The sequence below is a fragment of the Hemitrygon akajei genome, unplaced genomic scaffold, assembly GCF_048418815.1.
Source record: "Hemitrygon akajei unplaced genomic scaffold, sHemAka1.3 Scf000136, whole genome shotgun sequence".
Classification (NCBI taxonomy): Eukaryota; Metazoa; Chordata; class Chondrichthyes; order Myliobatiformes; family Dasyatidae; genus Hemitrygon; species Hemitrygon akajei.
Genome location: NW_027332022.1, coordinates 746,837 through 768,562, shown reverse-complemented (window position 1 = coordinate 768,562; position 21,726 = coordinate 746,837). Strand labels below are relative to the sequence as shown.

General features: G+C 52.4%; 1 protein-coding gene across 3 annotated transcripts in view; it reads right to left on the bottom strand.

The window, feature by feature from the left end:
• The window catches only part of LOC140723800 (NACHT, LRR and PYD domains-containing protein 3-like), a 99,860-nt gene that overhangs the window by 9,400 nt on the left and 68,734 nt on the right, over positions 1–21,726 (bottom strand). For all 3 annotated transcript variants that reach the window (XM_073038338.1, XM_073038336.1, XM_073038337.1), the window contains exon 6: positions 16,398–18,135. In XM_073038338.1, coding sequence (XP_072894439.1) covers positions 16,398–18,135 — 1,738 coding nt within the window. The remainder of the gene's footprint in view (positions 1–16,397; positions 18,136–21,726) is intronic.

Sequence of the window (21,726 nt, the reverse complement as noted above, 5' to 3'; positions counted from 1 at the left end):
TCTCAAAGGAGAAATGCCAATGGAGAAGCGAAATCCCTCATGAGTTAGGGGGATGGGGAAGAGAGATCCCACAGGAGGAAGGGGAATGGGAAAGAGAGATCCCACGGGAGGAAGGGGGATGGGGAAGAGAGATCCCAAGGGAGGAAGGGGGATGGGGAAGAGAGATCCCACAGGAGGAAGGGGGATGGGGAAGAGAGATCCCACAGGAGGAAGGGGGATGGGGAAGAGAGATCCCACAGTAGGATGGGGGTGGGGAAGAGAGATCACACAGGAGGAAGGGGGATGGGGAAGAGAGATCCCACATGAGGATGGGGGATGGGGTAGAGAGATCCCACAGGAGGAAGGGGGATGGGGAAGAGAGATCCCACAGGAGGAAGGGGGATGTGGAAGAGAGATCCCACAGGAGGAAGGGGGATGGGGAAGAGAGATCCCACAGGAGGATGGGGGTGGGGAAGAGAGATCCCACAGGAGGAAGTCATATGGACGAGTGATCCCAAAGGAGGAAGTGTGATGGGGAAGGGATATCCCACAGGAGGAAGGGGGATGGGGGAGAGAGATCCCACAGGAGGAAGGGGGATGGGGGAGAGAGATCCCACAGGAGGAAGGGGGATGGGGAAGAGAGATCCCACAGGAGGAAGGGGGATGGGGAAGAGAGATCCCACAGGAGGATGGGGGTGGGGAAGAGAGATCCCACAGGAGGAAGTCATATGGACGAGTGATCCCAAAGGAGGAAGGGGGATGGGGAAGGGATATCCCACAGAAGGAAGGGGGATGGGGGAGAGAGATCCCACAGGAGGAAGGGGGATGGGGGAGAGAGATCCCACAGGAGGAAGGGGGATGGGGGAGAGAGATCCCACAGGAGGAAGGGGGATGGGGAAGAGAGATCCCACAGGAGGAAGGGGGATGGGGGAGCGAGATCCCACAGGAGGAAGGGGGATGGGGGAGCGAGATCCCACAGGAGGAAGGGGGATGTGGAAGACAGATCCCACAGGAGGAAGGGGGATGGGGAAGAGAGATCCCACAGGAGGATGGGGGTGGGGAAGAGAGATCCCACAGGAGGAAGTCATATGGACGAGTGATCCCAAAGGAGGAAGGGTGATGGGGAAGGGATATCCCACAGGAGGAAGGGGGATGGGGGAGAGAGATCCCACAGGAGGAAGGGGGATGGGGGAGAGAGATCCCACAGGAGGAAGGGGGATGGGGAAGAGAGATCCCACAGGAGGAAGGGGGATGGGGGAGCGAGATCCCACAGGAGGAAGGAGGATGGGGGAGCAAGATCCCACAGGAGGAAGGGGCATGGGGGAGAGAGATCCCACAGGAGGAAGGGGGATGGGGAAGACAGATCCCACAGGAGGAAGTCAGATGGACGAGTGATCCCAAAGGAGGAAGGGTGATGGGGAAGGGATATCCCACACGAGGAAGGGGGGTGGGGAAGAGAGATCCCACAGGAGGAAGTCATATGGACGTGTGATCCCAAAGGAGGAAGGGTGATGGGGAAGGGATATCCCACAGGAGGAAGGGGGATGGGGGAGAGAGATCCCACAGGAGGAAGGGGGATGGGGAAGAGAGATCCCACAGGAGGAACGGGGATGGGGGAGAGAGATCCCACAGGAGGAAGGGGGATGGGGAAGAGAGATCGCACAGGAGGAAGGGGGATGGTGAAGAGAGATCCCACAGGAAGAAGAGGGATGTGGAAGAGAGATCATACAGGAGGAAGGTGGATGGGGAAGACAGATCCCACAGGAGGAAGGGGGATGGGGATGAGATGCCACAGGAGGAAGGGAGATGGGGAAGAGGGATCCCACAGGAGAAAGGGGGATGTGGAAGCGAGATCATACAGGAGGAAGGGGGCTGGGGAAGACAGATCCCACAGGAGGAAGGGGGATGGGGATGAGATGCCACAGGAGGAAGGGAGATGGGGAAGAGGGATCCCACAGGAGAAAGGGGGATGTGGAAGAGAGATCATACAGGAGGAAGGGGGCTGGGGAAGCGAGATCCCACAGGAGGAAGGGGGATGGGCAATAGGAATCCGACAGGAAGAGGAGGTACATGGAAGAGAGATTCCAGAGGAGGAAGGGGGATAGGGAAGAGAGATCCCACAGGAGGAAGGCGAAGGGGGTGGATAAGAGAGACCCAACGTGAGGAAGGGGGATGGGGAAGAGCAATTCCACAGGAGGAAGGAGCATCAGGAGAGAAACAGCAGGAGGAAGTGTGATGGGGTAGAGCGATCCTACGGGAGGAGGGGAGCTGAGAAAGTCAGATGCCACAGGAAGAGGGGAATGGGAACAGAGGCCCAACTGCAGGAAGGGGGATGGTGAAGAGAGAGCCCAGAGGAGGAAGGGGGATGGGGGAGAGATCCCACAGGAGGGTGGAAGATGGGGAACAGAGATCCCACAGGTGGATGGGGACATGTGATCCCACAGGAAGAAAGTGGATGGGGAAAATTAATCCCACATGAGTACGGAGATATGGAAGAGTGGTTCCACAGAAGGAAGTCGGATGGATAAGTGATCTCAAAGGAGAAATGCCAATGGAGAAGCGAAATCCCTCAGGAGTTAGGGGGATGGGGAAGAGAGATCCCACGGGAGGAAGGGGAATGGGAAAGAGAGATCCCACGGGAGGAAGGGGAATGGGAAAGAGAGATCCCAAGGGAGGAAGGGGGATGGGGAAGAGAGATCCAACAGGAGGAAGGGGGATGGGGAAGAGAGATCCCACAGGAGGAACGGGGATGGGGAAGAGAGATCCCACAGGATGATGGGGGTGGGGAAGAGAGATCCCACAGGAGGAAGTCATATGGACGAGTGATCCCAATGGAGGAAGGGTGATGGGGAAGGGATATCCCACAGGAGGAAGGGGGATGGGGGAGAGAGATCCCACAGGAGGAAGGGGGATGGGGAAGAGAGATCCCACAGGAGGAAGGGGGATGGGGGAGAGAGATCCCACAGGAGGAAGGGAGTTGGGGGAGCCAGATCCCACAGGAGGAAGGGGCATGGGGGAGAGAGATCCCACAGGAGGAAGGGGGATGGGGAAGACAGATCCCACAGGAGGAAGTCAGATGGACGAGTGATCCCAAAGGAGGAAGGGTGATGGGGAAGGGATATCCCACACGAGGAAGGGGGATGGGGGAGAGAGATCCCACAGGAGGAAGGGGGATGAGGAAGAGAGATCCCACAGGAGGAAGGGGGATGGGGGAGAGAGATCCCACAGGAGGAAGGGGGATGGGGAAGAGAGATCCCACAGGAGGAAGGGGGATGGTGAAGACAGATCCCACAGGAGGAAGTCAGATGGACAAGTGATCCCAAAGGAGGAAGGGTGATGGGGAAGGGATATCCCACACGAGGAAGGGGGTTGGTAAGGAGAGTGCATGAAGGGGGAAGGGGAAGAGAGATCCCACAGGAAGAAAGCGGGTGGGGAAGATAATTCCCATTGGAAGAAGGGGGCTGGGGATGAGATGCCACAGGAGGAAGGGAGATGGGGAAGAGGGATCCCACAGGAGGAACGGGGATGGGGAAGAGAGATCCCACAGGATGATGGGGGTGGGGAAGAGAGATCCCACAGGAGGAAGTCATATGGACGAGTGATCCCAATGGAGGAAGGGTGATGGGGAAGGGATATCCCACAGGAGGAAGGGGGATGGGGGAGAGAGATCCCACAGGAGGAAGGGGGATGGGGAAGAGAGATCCCACAGGAGGAAGGGGGATGGGGGAGAGAGATCCCACAGGAGGAAGGGGGTTGGGGGAGCCAGATCCCACAGGAGGAAGGGGCATGGGGGAGAGAGATCCCACAGGAGGAAGGGGGATGGGGAAGAGCAATTCCACAGGAGGAAGGAGCATCAGGAGAGAAACAGCAGGAGGAAGTGTGATGGGGTAGAGCGATCCTACGGGAGGAGGGGAGCTGAGAAAGTCAGATGCCACAGGAAGAGGGGAATGGGAACAGAGGCCCAACTGCAGGAAGGGGGATGGTGAAGAGAGAGCCCAGAGGAGGAAGGGGGATGGGGGAGAGATCCCACAGGAGGGTGGAAGATGGGGAACAGAGATCCCACAGGTGGATGGGGACATGTGATCCCACAGGAAGAAAGTGGATGGGGAAAATTAATCCCACATGAGTACGGAGATATGGAAGAGTGGTTCCACAGAAGGAAGTCGGATGGATAAGTGATCTCAAAGGAGAAATGCCAATGGAGAAGCGAAATCCCTCAGGAGTTAGGGGGATGGGGAAGAGAGATCCCACGGGAGGAAGGGGAATGGGAAAGAGAGATCCCACGGGAGGAAGGGGAATGGGAAAGAGAGATCCCAAGGGAGGAAGGGGGATGGGGAAGAGAGATCCAACAGGAGGAAGGGGGATGGGGAAGAGAGATCCCACAGGAGGAACGGGGATGGGGAAGAGAGATCCCACAGGATGATGGGGGTGGGGAAGAGAGATCCCACAGGAGGAAGTCATATGGACGAGTGATCCCAATGGAGGAAGGGTGATGGGGAAGGGATATCCCACAGGAGGAAGGGGGATGGGGGAGAGAGATCCCACAGGAGGAAGGGGGATGGGGAAGAGAGATCCCACAGGAGGAAGGGGGATGGGGGAGAGAGATCCCACAGGAGGAAGGGAGTTGGGGGAGCCAGATCCCACAGGAGGAAGGGGCATGGGGGAGAGAGATCCCACAGGAGGAAGGGGGATGGGGAAGACAGATCCCACAGGAGGAAGTCAGATGGACGAGTGATCCCAAAGGAGGAAGGGTGATGGGGAAGGGATATCCCACACGAGGAAGGGGGATGGGGGAGAGAGATCCCACAGGAGGAAGGGGGATGAGGAAGAGAGATCCCACAGGAGGAAGGGGGATGGGGGAGAGAGATCCCACAGGAGGAAGGGGGATGGGGAAGAGAGATCCCACAGGAGGAAGGGGGATGGTGAAGACAGATCCCACAGGAGGAAGTCAGATGGACAAGTGATCCCAAAGGAGGAAGGGTGATGGGGAAGGGATATCCCACACGAGGAAGGGGGTTGGTAAGGAGAGTGCATGAAGGGGGAAGGGGAAGAGAGATCCCACAGGAAGAAAGCGGGTGGGGAAGATAATTCCCATTGGAAGAAGGGGGCTGGGGATGAGATGCCACAGGAGGAAGGGAGATGGGGAAGAGGGATCCCACAGGAGGAACGGGGATGGGGAAGAGAGATCCCACAGGATGATGGGGGTGGGGAAGAGAGATCCCACAGGAGGAAGTCATATGGACGAGTGATCCCAATGGAGGAAGGGTGATGGGGAAGGGATATCCCACAGGAGGAAGGGGGATGGGGGAGAGAGATCCCACAGGAGGAAGGGGGATGGGGAAGAGAGATCCCACAGGAGGAAGGGGGATGGGGGAGAGAGATCCCACAGGAGGAAGGGGGTTGGGGGAGCCAGATCCCACAGGAGGAAGGGGCATGGGGGAGAGAGATCCCACAGGAGGAAGGGGGATGGGGAAGACAGATCCCACAGGAGGAAGTCAGATGGACGAGTGATCCCAAAGGAGGAAGGGTGATGGGGAAGGGATATCCCACACGAGGAAGGGGGATGGGGGAGAGAGATCCCACAGGAGGAAGGGGGATGAGGAAGAGAGATCCCACAGGAGGAAGGGGGTTGGGGGAGAGAGATCCCACAGGAGGAAGGGGGATGGGGAAGAGAGATCCCACAGGAGGAAGGGGGATGGTGAAGACAGATCCCACAGGAGGAAGTCAGATGGACAAGTGATCCCAAAGGAGGAAGGGTGATGGGGAAGGGATATCCCACACGAGGAAGGGGGTTGGTAAGGAGAGTGCATGAAGGGGGAAGGGGAAGAGAGATCCCACAGGAAGAAAGCGGGTGGGGAAGATAATTCCCATTGGAAGAAGGGGGCTGGGGATGAGATGCCACAGGAGGAAGGGAGATGGGGAAGAGGGATCCCACAGGAGAATGGGGGATGTGGAAGAGAGATCCCACAGGATGAATGGGGATGTGGAAGAGAGATCCCACATGTGGAAGGGATTGGGGAAGGGATAGTTCCCTCAAGAGGAATGAAGATGTGGAAGAGAGATCCCAAAAGAAGAGTGGCGGATGGGAACAGAGGCCCCAGACGAGAAAGGGTGATGGTGAATAGAGATCCCACAGGAGGAGGGGGGATGTGTAAGAGAGATCCCACAGGAGGAAAGGGATGGGGAAGAGAGATCCAAAAGGGGGATAGGGAAGAGAGATCTCACAGGTGGAGGTCGGATGGATGAGCGATCCAAAAGCAGGAAGGAAGATGTGGAAGAGAGATCCCAAAAGAAGATTGGGGGATGGGAATAGAGTACCCACACGAGAAATGGTGATGTTGAATAGAGTTCCCACAGGAGGATGGGGGATGGGGAAGAGAGATTCCACAGGAGGAAGTCAGATGGACGAGTGATCCCAAAGGAGGAAGGGTGATGGGGAAGGGATATCCCACAGGTGGAAGTGGGATGGGGAAGAGAGATCCCACGGGAGGAAGGGGGTTGGGAACGAGAGAGCCCACAGCATGAAGGGGGAAGGGGACGGGAGACCAACAGCCGGGATGGAGAAGAGAGATCCCACAGGAAGAAAGGTGGTGGGGAAGATAAATACCATCGGAGGAAGGGTGATGGGGATGAGAGATCCCACCGGAGGAAAGGAGATGGGGAAGAGAGATACCACAAGAGGAAGGGGGATGTGGAAGAGAGATCCCACAGGAGGAAGGGGGATGTGGAAGAGAGATCATACAGGAGGAAGGGGGTTGGGGAATAGGGATCCGACAGGAAGAGGAGGTACATGGAAGAGAGATTCCACAGGAGGAAGGGGGATAGGGAAGAGAGATCCCACAGGAGGAAGGCGAAGGGGGTGGATAAGAGAGACCCAACGTGAGGAAGGGGGATGCGGAAGAGAGATTCCACAGGTGGAAGGGGGATGGGGAAGAGCAATTCCACAGGAGGAAGGAGCATCAGGAGAGAAACAGCAGGAGGAAGTGTGATGGGGTAGAGCGATCCTACGGGAGGAGGGGAGCTGAGAAAGTCAGATGCCACAGGAAGAGGGGAATGGGAACAGAGGCCCAACTGCAGGAAGGGGGATGGTGAAGAGAGAGCCCAGAGGAGGAAGGGGGATGGGGGAGAGATCCCACAGGAGGGTGGAAGATGGGGAACAGAGATCCCACAGGTGGATGGGGACATGTGATCCCACAGGAAGAAAGTGGATGGGGAAAATTAATCCCACATGAGTACGGAGATATGGAAGAGTGGTTCCACAGAAGGAAGTCGGATGGATAAGTGATCTCAAAGGAGAAATGCCAATGGAGAAGCGAAATCCCTCAGGAGTTAGGGGGATGGGGAAGAGAGATCCCACGGGAGGAAGGGGAATGGGAAAGAGAGATCCCACGGGAGGAAGGGGAATGGGAAAGAGAGATCCCAAGGGAGGAAGGGGGATGGGGAAGAGAGATCCAACAGGAGGAAGGGGGATGGGGAAGAGAGATCCCACAGGAGGAACGGGGATGGGGAAGAGAGATCCCACAGGATGATGGGGGTGGGGAAGAGAGATCCCACAGGAGGAAGTCATATGGACGAGTGATCCCAATGGAGGAAGGGTGATGGGGAAGGGATATCCCACAGGAGGAAGGGGGATGGGGGAGAGAGATCCCACAGGAGGAAGGGGGATGGGGAAGAGAGATCCCACAGGAGGAAGGGGGATGGGGGAGAGAGATCCCAGGGCAGGAAGGGGGATGGGGAAGAGAGATCCCATGGCAGGAAGGGGGATGGGGAAGAGAGATCCCACTGGAGGAGGGGGATGGGGAAGAGAGATCGCACAGGAGCAAGGGTCATGGGGAAGAGAGATCCCATGGCAGGAAGGGGGATGGGGAAGAGAGATCCCACAGGAGGAAGGGGGATGGGGAAGAGAGTTCCCACAGGAGGAAGGGGGATGGGGAAGAGAGATCCCACAGGAGGAAGGGGGATGGGGAAGAGAGATCCCACAGGAGGAAGGGGGATGGGGAAGAGAGATCCCACAGGAGGAAGGGGGATGGGGAAGAGAGATCGCACAGGAGGAAGGGGGATGGGGAAGAGAGATCGCACAGGAGGAAGGGGGATGGGGAAGAGAGATCGCACAGGAGGAAGGGGGATGGGGAAGAGAGACCCCACAGGAGGAAGGGGGATGGGGAAGAGAGATCCCACAGGAGGAAGGGGGATAGGGAAGAGAGATCCCAGGGCAGGAAGGGGGATGGGGAAGAGAGATCCCACAGGAGGAAGGGGGATGTGGAAGAGAGATCCCACAGGAGGAAGGGGGATGGGGAAGAGAGTTCCCACAGGAGGAAGGGGGATGGGGAAGAGAGATCCCACAGGAGGAAGGGGAATGGGGAAGAGAGATCCCACAGGAGGAAGGGGGATGGGGAAGAGAGATCGCACAGGAGGAAGGGGGATGGGGAAGAGAGATCCCATGGCAGGAAGGGGGATGGGGAAGACAGATCCCACAGGAGGAAGGGGGATGGGGAAGAGAGATCCCACAGGAGGAAGGGGGATGGGGAAGAGAGTTCCCACAGGAGGAAGGGGGATGGGGAAGAGAGATCCCACAGGAGGAAGGGGGATGGGGAAGAGAAATCCCACAGGAGGAAGGGGGATGGGGAAGAGAGTTCCCACAGGAGGAAGGGGAATGGGGAAGAGAGATCCCACAGGAGGAAGGGGGATGGGGAAGAGAGATCCCACAGGAGGAAGGGGGATGGGGACGAGAGATCCCACAGGAGGAAGGGGGATGGGGACGAGAGATCCCACAGGAGGAAGGGGGATGGGGAAGAGAGATCCCACAGGAGGAAGGGGGATGGGGACGAGAGATCCCACAGGAAGAGGAGGGACGTGGAAGAGTGATCATACAGGAGGAAGGGGGTTGGGGAAGCAAGATCCCACAGGAGGATGTCAGATGGGGAAGGTACATCGCACAGGGAGGAGGGGGATGGGGAAGGGAGATCCCACAGCTGGATTTCTACCCATGCCACGTGCCAGTGAGACTAGAAATAGGAAGATAATGCAGCTAAATACGTGGCTGAGGGGATGGTGCATGAGGGTGGTGTTCATGTTTCTGGACAATTGGGCTTTCTTCCAGGGTAGGTGGGACCAGTTCGAATTGGACAGTTTGCACCTGAACTGGAGGGGACTAACATCCTTGCCGGTAGGTTGGCAAGTTCTGCTCCGGGGGTTTTGAACTAGATTGCAGGGGGAGGGGAACTAGAGTGTTAGAGCAGATAGTGAGGTGGAGGAGGATAAGGGTCATGCGAGAACTGCTTGTATAGACAGATATCAAAGGATTGAACGTGATAGAAATGTTCTCAGGTGCATCTATTTCAATGCAACGAGTATTGTACGTAAGGCCGATCAGTTTACATCGTGGATTGGCACATGGTGATTTTGACGTTATTGTTATTAGTAACACTTGGTTGCAGGAGGGGCAGGACTTATAACTATATAACCATATAACAATTACAGCATGGAAACAGGCCATTTTGGCCCTTCTCGTCCGTGCCGAACGCTTACTCTCATCTAGTCCCACTGACCCGCACTCAGCCCATAACCTTCCATTCTATTCCTGTCCAGATACCTATCCTCTTTTACTTTAAATGACAATACCGAACCTGCCTCTACCACTTATACTGGAAGCTCGTTCAACACAGCTACCACTCTCTGAGTAAAGAAATCAGCCCTCGTGTTACCCTTAAACTTTTGCCTCCTAACTCTCAACTCATGTCCTCTTGTTTGAATCTCCCCTATTCTCAATGGAAAAAGCCTATCCACATCAACTTTATCTATTCCCCCTCATAAGTTTAAATATCTCTATCAAGTCCCCCCTCAACCTGCTATGCTCTAAAGAATAAAGAGATAACTTGTTCAATCTTTCTCTGTAACTTGGTGCTGAAACCCAGGTAACATTCTAGTAAATCTTCTCTGTACTCTCTCTATTTTGTTGACATCTTTCCTATAATTCGCTGACCAGAACTGTACACAGTACTCTAAATTCAGCCTTGCCAATGCCTTGTACAATTTTAACATTACATCCCAACTCCTATACTCAATACTCTGATTTATAAAGGCCAACATACCAAAAGCTTTCTTCACCACCCTATCCACATGAGATTCCACCTTCAGGGAACTATGCACCATTATTCCTAGATCACTCTGTTCTACTGCATTCTTCAATGCCCTACAATTTACTATGTATGTCCTATTTGGATTATTCCTACTAAAATGTAGCACCTCACACTTATCGGCATTAAACTCCATCTGCCATCGTTCAGCCCACTCTTCTAACTGGCCTAAATCTCTCTGCAAACTTTTAAAACCTACTTCATTATCCACAACGCCACCTACCTTAGTATCATCTGCATACTTACAAATCCAATTTACCACCCCATCATCCAGATCATTAATGTATATGACAAACAACATTGGACCCAGTACAGATCCCTGAGGCACACCACTAGTCACCGGCCTCCAACCTGACAGTTATCCACCACTACTCTTTAGCATCTCCCATCCAGCCACTGTTGAATCCATTTTAATACTTCAATATTAATGCCTAACGACTGAACCTTCTCTGTGTGGAACCTTGTCAAAGACCTTACTGAAGTCCGTATAGACAACATCCACTGCTTTACCCTCGTAACCTCTTCAAAAAATTCAATAAGATTTGTCAAACATGACCTTCCACGCACAAATCCATGTTGACTGTTCCTAATCAGACCCTGTCTATCCAGATAATTATATATACCATCTCTAAGAATACTTTCCATTAATTTACCCACCACTGACGTCAAACTGACAGGCCTATAATTGCTAGGTTTAATCTTAGAACTCTTTTTAAACAATGGAACAATATAAACAATACGCCAATCCTCCAGCACCATCCCCATTTCTAATGACATTTCAAATATTTCTGTCAGAGCCCCTGCTATTTCTACACTAACCTCCCTCATGGTCCTAGGGAATATCCTGTCAGGATCCAGAGATTTATACACTTTGATATTCCTTAAAAGCTCCAGCTTCATGTTCCGAGGTTCCACTGTTTCAGACGTGATAGAGGGGAGGGATGAAAGGGGGAGAAGTGGCATTACCAGTCAGGGAGAATATCACAGCTGTGCGTAGACGGGACAGCCCGGAGGGTTCGTTTACAGAGGCCATATAGGTGGAGCTGAGGAACAGAAAAGTTGTGAGTACACTAATAGGGTTGTATTATAGACCGCCCAATAGTCAGAGAGAATTGGAGGAGCAAATCTGTAGAGAGTTTGTAGACCAATGTAAGAAACATAAAGTTGTAATCGTAGGGGATTTTAACTTTTCACATATTGACGGGGACGCCCAGTCTGAGAAAGGGTTAGATGGCGTGGAGTTTGTCAAATGTGTTCAGGAAAGTTTTCTAAATCAATATATTGAGGTACCAACGAGAGAGGGTGCAGTACCTGATCCCCTATTAGGGAATCAGACAGGTCAGGTGACAGAAGTATGTGTAGGTGAACATTTTGGGTCCAGTGACCATAATGTCATTAGTTTCAAGATAATTATGGATAAGGATAGGACTGGTCCACCAGTTAAGGTTCTGAATTGAAGAAGGGCCAATTTTGTGGAAATGAGGGAGAATCTGGGAAGAGTGGATTGGGATAAGTTCTTTTCTGGCAAGGATGTGTTCAGTAAGTGGAACGCTTTCAAGGGTGAAATTTTGAGAGTGCAGAGTTTGCATGTTCCTGCCAGGATTAAAGGCAAAGTTAACAGGGATAGTGAACCTTGGTTTTCAAGGGATATTGGCGATCTGGTTAAGTAGGTGTTTAGCAGGTACAGGCAACAAGGGACAAATGAGGTACTTGAAGAGTACAGAAAATGTAAGGGATTACGAAAGAAGGAAATTAGGAAGGCAAAAAGAAGACATGAGGTTGCTTTGGCAGATAATGTGAAGCTAAACCCGAAGGGTTTCTACAAGTATATTAAGAGTAAAAGGATAGTAAAGGACAAAATTGTTCCCCTTGAAGATCAGAGTGGTCTTCTATGTGTGGAGCCTCACGAGATGGGGGAGATCTTAAAGTTTTTTTGTGTCAGTGTTTACTCAGGAAACTGGCATAGCGGATATGGAATTAAGGCAAACAAACTGTAGTGTCATGGAACATATAGATTTTAAAGAGGAGTAGCTGCTTGCTGCCTTACAGTAAATACAGGTAGTTAAATCCCCCGGGCCTGACATGATATTTTCTCGGACCTTGAAAGAGACTAGTGTGGAAATTGCAGGGGCCCTGGCAGAAATATTTAAAATGTCCTCAGCCACGGGTGCGGTGCCGGAGGATTGGAGGGTAGTTCATGTAGTTCCGTTGTTTGAAAAAGGCTCCAAAAGTACACCAGGTAATTACAGGCCAGTGAGCCTGACATCAGTAGTAGGTAAATTAGCGGAAAGTGTTCTGCGAGATCGGATATACAAGGATTTGGACAGCCAAGGGCTGATTAAAGATAGTCAACATGGCTTTGTGTGTGGTAGATCATGTTTAATGAATCTTGTAGTGTTTTCCAAGGAGGTTACCAAGAATGCATATGAAGGAAAGGCTGCGGATGTTGTCTACATGGACTTTTGTAAGGGCTTTGACAAGGTCCCACGTAAGAGTTTAGTTCTAAAGGTCCAGACACTAGGTATCCATGGAGAGGTTGTAAACTGGATTTGAAATTGGCTGTGTGGGACAAGACAGAGAGTGGTAGTGGATGATTGCTTCTCAGACTGGAGGCCTGTGACTAGTGGTGTGCCTCAGGGATCTATGCTGGGGCCATTGTTGTTTGTTGTCTGTATCAGTGATCTAGATGATAATGTGATAAATTGGATCAGCAAGTTTGCTGATGACACTAAGATGGAGGCGTTGTGGACAGCGAGGAAGGCTTTCAAAGCTTGCAGAGGGATCTGGACCAACTGGAAAAATGGGCCAGGAAATGGCAGATGGAATTTATAACATATGACATATAACCATATAACAATTACAGCACGGAAACAGGCCATCTCGGCCCTAGTCCATGCCGAATGCTTACTCTCACCTAGTCCCATCTACCTGCACTCAGCCCTTAACCCTCCATTCCATTCCTTTCCTGTCCATAAACCTATCCAATTTTTTTGTAAATGACAAAATTGAAACTGCCTCTACCACTTCTACTGGAAGCTCGTTCCACAGAGCTACCATTCTCTGAATAAAGAAGTTCCCCCTCGTGTTAACCCTAAACTTTTGCTCCTTCACTATCAACTCATTCCCTCTTGTTCTAACCTCCCTTACTCGCAATTGTAAAAAACTATCCACGTCAACTCTGAGTATCCCCCTCATAATTTTGACTACCTCTATCAAGTCCCCCCTCAACCTTCTACACTCCAAAGAATAAAGACCTAACTTGTTCAACCTTTCCCTGTAACTTAGGTGCAGAAACCCAGGTAACATTCTAGTAAATCTCCTCTGTATTCTTTCTATTTTGTTGACATCTTTCCTATAATTCGGTGACCAGAACTGTACACAATACTCTAAATTTGGCCTCACCAATGCCTTGTACAATTTTAACATTACATCCTAACTCCTATACTCAATGCTCTGAATTATAAAGCCAGCATACCAAAAGCTTTCTTCACCACCCTATCCACATGAGATTCCACCTTCAGGGAACTATGCACCATTATTCCGAGATCACTCTGTTCTACTGCATTCCTCAATGCCCTATCATTTACCATGTATGTCCTATTTGAATTATTCCTACCAAAATGTAGCAGCTTACACTTATCAGCATTAAACTCCATCTGCCATCGTTCAGCCCACTCTTCTAACTGGCCTAAATCTTTGAACAACAAACTTTGAAAACTTCATTATTCACAACACCACCACCTATCTTAGTAGTATCTGCACACTTACTAATCCAATTTACCATTCCATCATCCAGACCATTAATGTATACGACAAACAACATTGGACCCAGTACAGATCCCTGAGGCACACCACTAGTCACCACTTTAATGCAGACAAGTGTGAGGTGTTGCATTTTGGAACGACTGATCAAGGTAGGACATACACAGTAAATGGTAGGGCACTGAGAAGTGCGGAGGAACAAAAGGATCTGGGGGTTCAGATACACAAGTCCCTGAAAGTGGCGTTACAGGTAGACAGGGTTGTAAAGAAGGCTTTTGGCATCCTGGCATTCATAAATCAAAGTACTGAGTATAGGAGTTGGAATATTATGATGAGGTTGTATAAGGCATTGGAGAGGCCAAATTTGGAGTATTGTGTGCAGTTCTGGTCACTGAACTATAGGAAGGATATCAGTGGGATTGAAAAAGTGCAGAGAAGATTTACTAGGATGATGCCTGGTCTTCAGGAGTTGAGCTACAAGGAAAGGTTGAACAGGTTAGGACTTTATTCCTTGGAGCGCAGAAGAATGAGGGGAGATTTGATGGAAGTTTACAAAACTCTGAGGGGTATAGACAGGGTAATTGCGAATAGGCTCTTTCCACATAGATTAGGAGAGATAAATTACAAGAGGACTTGGCTTCAGAGTGAAAGGGGAAAGGTTTAGGGGGAAATTCTTCACTGAGAGAGTGGTGAGAGTGTGGAACGAGCTGCCATCTGATGTAGAAAATGCGGACTCACTCTTAAGCTTTACGAATAAATTGGATAGATACATGGATGGGGGCGGTCTGGAAGGTTATGGACCGGGTGCAGGTCAATGGGACAAGCGGAATAAAGTTTCGGCACAGAGCAGAAGGGCCGAATGGCTTGTTTTCTGTGCGCTGGTGTTTTATGATTTTATGATTCTATGAAGGGGGATGGGGAGGAGAGTTCACTCAGGCGGAAAGGGGAAGTGAAGAGAGCTCCCACAGAGGAAGGGGCATGGGGAAGAGGAAGAAAGATCCCACAGGAGGATGGGGGATGTGGAAGAGAGATCCCACAGGAGGATGGGGGATGTGGAAGAGAGATCCCACAGGAGGAAGAGGGATGGGAAGAGAGATCCCAATGGAGAAAGTGGGATGGGGAAGAGAGAACTCACAGAGGGAAGGGGATGGGAAGAGATACCACTGGAGGAAAGGGGGTGGGGAGGGTATCCCACAGGAAGAAGATGATGGGTGAGATCCCACAGGAGGAAGAGAGGTCACACAGGAGGATGTGGGATTGGGAAGAAAGATCTCACAGGAGGAAGGGTAATGGGGAAGAGAGATCCCACAGGAGGAAGGGGGATGGGGAAGAGATCCCACAGGAGGAAAGGGGATGGGCAATTGAGATCCCACAGGAGGAAGGGAGATGGGGAAGAGAGTTCCCACAGGAGGAAGGGGGATGGGAAAGGATACCACTGAGGAAAGGGGATGGGGAGGGGATCCCAGAGGAAGGAGGGGATTGGGAAGGGAGAACCCACAGGAGGAAGCGGGATTGGGAAGAGAGATCCCACAGGATGATGGGGGTGGGGAAGAGAGATCCCACAGGATGATGGGGGTGGGGAAGAGAGATCCCACAGGAGGAAGGGAATGGGGAAGAGAGATCATGCAGGAAGAAGGGGGATGGGGAAGAAAGATACGACAGAAGGTGGATGGGGAAGAGATCGCACAGGAGGAAAGGAGATGGGGAGGAGAGATCCCACAGGAGGAAAGGGCATGGAGAAGGGAGATCCCCCAGGAGAAAGCGGGATTGGGAAGAGAGATCCCACAGGAGGAAGGGGGGTGGGGAAAACATCCCACAGGAGAATGAGGAAAGGGTAATAGAGAGCCCACTGGCGGAATGGGGATGGGGACGAGATCCCAAAGAATGGAAGGGGGATTGGGATGAGAGGTCCTACAGGAGGATTCCAAGGGTAAACGATAATCCTACAAGACGAGAGGATGCAGAAAATTTCTGTACGTGTGTGTTGGGTCTGAACAGAGGCCCAGAGGAGATGCGCCCTCTCTCTCTGCATATCTGGTAGTGAGCACAGTCACACAGGCGGACTGATGGTGATAGTCACACACGGGGAAGGGCAGGTGAGGACAATCTGACAACGGTATTTCTCTCCCTCTCACTGGGACAGTCTGCTGACGGTCTCTTGTCCCTCACCAGGAAGGGGGTGTGAATCTCTGACCCACCTGCTGCAGTCAGTGTCGGTCTGGGTGTCAGTAACAGTGAGAAGGAACATTGTCAATGGACGTGTCACAGGCAGCGAGAAACACGGCCATTCCTGTGATTTACTGTCATTAAACCAATGGCCGTTGTTCACTGATCTGATGAAGTCTCCAACATCGCTTCACAAGAAACCACAGAACCCTCCCGTCCTTGGGGAATTACTGACCGATCCCCTGGGCATTTGTCACAATTCTTCACAATCTGATTTACTACAGTTTAACCCAAACATTGAAACAACACAATGAGACAGTTTCACAGTTCAAAGTGAGAGATAAATCAAGTTACCTCAACTCCTGGCACTTGTGCAGCCCGGGTCCCAGCCGTTGGATTCCTTCACACTGAATGAGGCAGTTCTCCAAGTCGAGGTGTTTTATTGTATCACAGAGTCCGATGACATGAGACAGGACCGCGCAGTCAATCGGGGTCAGTGTCATTCCACTGAATGAAAGTGTTTTCACAGATCCCAGTGAGGCCTGAGCCAGTCCACGATTCTGAGACTCAAACAGATAGTGCAATGTGTTCAGGAGGCTCCTTTTACCAGCTTCACTCCCCGTGTTTCCACTCTGGCGTTTAACCTCCTCCTTCACCCAGTCAATCACCCGGCAGGTCGTTTCAAGAGGAAATGGACCCAGAAACTCCTCCAGGCCCCGAGCTGTCATTGGGTTGGAGAGACCAGCAACAAAACGGACAAATACCTCAAATCGCCCATCTGTTATGTTGTGGGCTTCAGTGAGGAATATCAGGATATCCCCGGGATGTGGATTCAGGAATTGTGCGACTGCAGCTACAAACTCTTGGATGGTGAGGTGTGGGAATGTGTACACCACGCTCCGGGCAGAATCCTCTCTCTCCAAAAGCTCCATCAGGAACCCTGACAGGAACTGGGAAGGCTGCAGATTGTACTTGATCAAATCTCCATCTGTAAACACAATCTTCTTATCGGACACTCCTCTGAAGGCCATCTGACCAACCCTGAGTAACACATCACGGGGGTTCTCAATCTCACGGCCGTGGTTTTTCAGGATGTTGTAAATATAGTAGGAGTACAGTTGGGTGATGGTCTTGGGAACTCGCTGCGGGTCCCTGACTCTTTGTGTGAAGAAGGGGCCCAGTGTCAGAGCGAGGATCCAGCAGTAGGAGGGGTTGTAGCTCATGGTGTAAAGGATCTCGTTCTCCTTCACATGTTTGAAAACAGCTTCCGCCACCGTCTGATCTTTAAAATACCTCATGAAATATTCCTTCCGTTCTTCACCAACAAATCCCAGGATTTCAGCCCAGACACTGATGTCAGCCTTTTCTAATAAATGTAACGCAGTGGGACGGGTGGTCACCAGCACTGAACACCCTGGGAGCAGCTTGCCCTGGATTAAACTGTACACAATGTCAGACACCTCACACCACCACTCAGGATCTGGGCACTGGTGCTTGGGTTCTGTATCTCTCCGACTGTCAGCAAAATCAATTTTGTCATTGAATTCATCCAAACCATCGAATATAAACAGCAATCCCTCTGGGTTCTTCCAGACCTCTCTCAGGATATTCCCAAAGTAGGGATACTGATCCAGAATCAGTTCCCTCAGGTTTATTCGACAGTTAATACTGTTTAAATCACGGAATTTGAAACTGAAGACAAACTGGAACTGTTGGTATATTTTCCCCGTGGCCCAGTCATAAACAATCTTTTGTACCATTGTTGTTTTCCCGATCCCCGGGACTCCGGCCACTGCTGCCGAACTCCCAGATTTGGATTTACTTCGCGAAAAGCTGCTCTGGAACAACTGATCCGTCTGGAGTTTTTCCAGGAGTCCACGGAGAAGTTTCTCTCTCCACTCCTCGTGGTCTCTGCCTCTTGCCAGCAGTTCATGTTCCACCAGTGTCCAATCTCGAACAGTAGAAATGACCGTGAGCTCAGCGTATCGATCAACCAGCTGGAAAACCTTCACCTTCTCCCTCATCAGGATTGTGTTCACTCTCAGTGTTTCAGTCTGTGCCTGCAGAGTCTCCTTGTGTTTCTGTTGAACATCTTCCATGGGAACAGACAGTGGACAAACTGTTAGATGCCTCAACTCAGAACTCAGTATTTAAGCACACAAGAGTTAGCTCAAATCTATTGTATTGATTGGATTCATCAATGGATGTTCGTACAGTAAAGTAAATTCAATTAACAGACCCCTGACTGGACAGAGAGGCCTGGTCCAGATAAGACCAGATTATCACATTTCCACATTAATTGTGCTGTGAAGGTGAGTATTTCCCTGGTAGTTTACTGACCCCCGACTGTCCTGTACCGGACAATCTCCCACTACCGTCACAGCTGTCATTTTTTTCCAGAGGAAGAAACTTTTCATCCCCAGTGTTGATGTGGCATATGGAGATAGAGAAGAAGGTAGTGGGCATTCTGTCAAAGTAACAGGTCGGGGAATCACAGCTCCCCTTCCCACCCACCGTCACTGATTCAAAATACGAACAAGTAACTTTGCACATCAGCACGTGCAAAGTGGGTGGCTGGTTGGGGTGTGTGACATCTCAAAGTGTCTTTGAACCCTGTCAGGGGTGTGTGGGGTCTCACACTGTGTCAGGATCCAGTCAGGGTAGTGTGGTTTCTTACAGTGTGTCTTGAACCTGCCACGGGTGTGTGGCGTCTCACAGTGTGTCAGGACCCTGTCAGGCGTGTGTGGTGTCTCGCAGTGTGTCAGGACACTGTCAGGGGTGTGTGGGGTCTCACAGTGTGTCAGGTCCCTGTCAGGAGTGTGTGGGGTCTCACAGTGTGTCAGGACCCTGTCAGGGGTGTGTGGTGTCTCACAGTGTATCAGGACCCTGTCAGGGGTGTGTGGCGTCTCACAGTGTGTCAGGACCCTGTCAGGCGGGTGTGGTGTCTCGCAGTGTGTCAGGACCCTATCAGGTATGTGTGGGGTCTCACAGTGTGTCAGGAACCTGTCAGAAGCGTGTGGGGTCTCAATGTTTGTTAGGATCCTCTTAGGAGGGTTTGGTGTTCATTCAGTATGTGTGTTAGGACGCCCTCAAGGCTGTGTGGCATCTCACAATCTGTCAGGAACCTGGCAGAGGTGTGTGGGGTCTTATAGTGTGTCAGGAACCTGTCAGGAGAGTGTGGTGTCTCACACTTTATCAGGACCCTGTCAGTGTTGGGTGGGATCTCAGAGTTTATCTGGACCCTGCCAGGGTTGTGTGGGGTCTAATAGTTTGTCAGGACCCTGCCACGGGGGTGTGTCGGGTCTCAGAGTGTGTCACAACCCTGCCAGGGGTGTGTGGGGTCTCACAATGGGTCAGGACCCTATCAGGGTTGTGTGGGGCCTCACAGTGTGTCAGGACCCTGTCAGGGGTGTGCTGGGTTTCAAAGCATGTCGGGAGCCTCTCATGGGTGTCTCAGGTCTCACAATGTGTCAGGACCCTCTTTGGGGTGTGTGGGGTCTCACTGTGTGTCAGGACGCTGTCAGGGGTGTGTGGGGCCTCACAGTGTGTCAGGACCCTGTCAGGGGTTGTGTGGGGCCTCACAGTGTGTCAGGACCCTGTCAGGGGTGTGTGGGATCTCACAGTGTGTCAGGACCCTGTCAGGGGTTGTGTGGGGCCTCACAGTGTGTCAGGACACTGTCAGGTGTGAGAGCTCTCACAGTGTGTCAGGACCCTGTCAGCGATGTGTGGTATCTCAGTGTGTCGGGATCCTGTTAGCGGTGTGCCGGGTCTCACGGACGTCAGGACCCTGTCAGGGGTGTGTTGGGTTTCAAAGCGTGTCAGGAGCCTCTCATGGGTGTCTCAGGTCTCACAATGTGTCAGGACCCTCTTTGGGGTGTGTGGGGTCTCACTGTGTGTCAGGACACTGTCAGGGGTGTGTGGGGGCTCACAGTGTGTCAGGACTCTGTCAGGGGTGTGTGGGGTCTCACAGTGTGTCAGACCCTGTCAGGGGTGTGTGGGGTCTCACAATGTGTCAGGATCCTGTCAGGGGTGTCTGGGCTCTCACAGTGTGTCAAGACCATGTCAGCGGGGTGTGGGGTTTCACAGTGTGTCAGGACCCTGTCAGGGGTGTGTAGGTCTCACAGGGTGTCAGGACCCTGTCAGGGGTGTGTGGGGTCTCACAGTGTGTCAGGATCCTGTCAGGGGTGTGTGGAGTCTCACAGTGTGTCAGCACACTGTCAGGCGTGTGTGGTGTCTCACAGTGTGTCAGGACCTTGTCAGGGGTGTGTGGGGTCTCACAGTGTGTCAGGACGTTGTCAGTGGTGTGTGGAGTCTCTCAGTGTGTCAAGACCCTGTCAGCGGGGTGTGGGGTCACACAAATGTCAGGTACCTGCCAGTGGTGTGTTGGCTCACAGTGTGTCAGGACCCTGTCAGGGGTGTGTGGGGTCTCATACTGTGTCAGGACCCTGCCACGGGTGTGCGTGGGGTCTCACAGTGTATCACGACCCTGCCAGGGTTTTATGGGATCTCAGTGTGTGTCAGGATCCTGTCAGGGGTGTGTGGGGTCTCACAGTGTGTCAGGACCCTGTCAGGAGTGTGTGGCGTCTCACAGTGTGTCAGGACCCTGTCAGTGTGTGTGGAGTCTGACAGTGTGTCAGGACCCTGTCAGGGGTGTGTAGGTCTCACAGTGTATCAGGAACCTGTCGTGTGTGTGTGGGGTCTCACAATGTGTCAGATCCCTGTCATGTGTGTGTGGGGTCTCACAGTGTGTCAGGAACCTGTGAAGGGTGTGTGGGGTCTCACAGTGTGTCAGCAGCCTATCAGGGGTGTGTGGTGTCTCACAGTGTGTCAGGACCCTGTCAGGCGTGTGTGGGGTCTCACAGTGTGTCAGGACCCTGTCAGGAGTGTGTGGGGTCTCACAGTGTGTCAGGACGTTGTCAGTGGTGTGTGGAGTCTCACAATGTGACAGGATCCTGTCAGGGGTGTGTGTGGTCTCACAGTGTGTCAGGACCCTGTCAGGGGTGTGTGGTGTCTCACAGTGTGTCAGGACCCTGTCAGGCGTGTGTGGGGTCTCACAGTGTGTCAGAACCCTGTCAGGGGTGTGTGGGGTCTCACAGTGTGACAGGATCCTGTCAGGGGTGTGTGGAGTCTCACAGTGTGTCAGCACCCTATCAGGGGTGTGTGGTGTCTCACAGTGTGTCAGGACCCTGTCAGGCGTGTGTGGGGTCTCACAGTGTGTCAGGACCCTGTCAGGAGTCTGTGGGGTCTCACAGTGTGACAGGATCCTGTCAGGGGTATGTGGAGTCTCACAGTGTGTCAGGACTCTGTCAGGGGTGTGTGGGGTCTCACAGTGTGTCAGGACCCTGTCAGGCGTGTGTGGCGTCTCACAGTGTGACAGGACCCTGTCAGGGGTGTGTGGGGTCTCACAGTGTGTCAGGACCCTGTCAGGGGTGTGTGGGGTCTCACAGTGTGTCAGGACGTTGTCAGTGGTGTGTGGAGTCTCACAGTGTGACAGGATCCTGTCAGGGGTGTGTGGAGTCTCACAGTGTGACAGGATCCTGTCAGGGTTGTGTGGTGTCTCACAGTGTGTCAGCACACTGTCAGGCGTGTGTGGGGTCCCACAGTGTGTCAGGACCCTGTCAGGGGTGTGTGGGGTCTCACAGTGTGTCAGGACGTTGTCAGTGGTGTGTGGGGTCTCACAGTG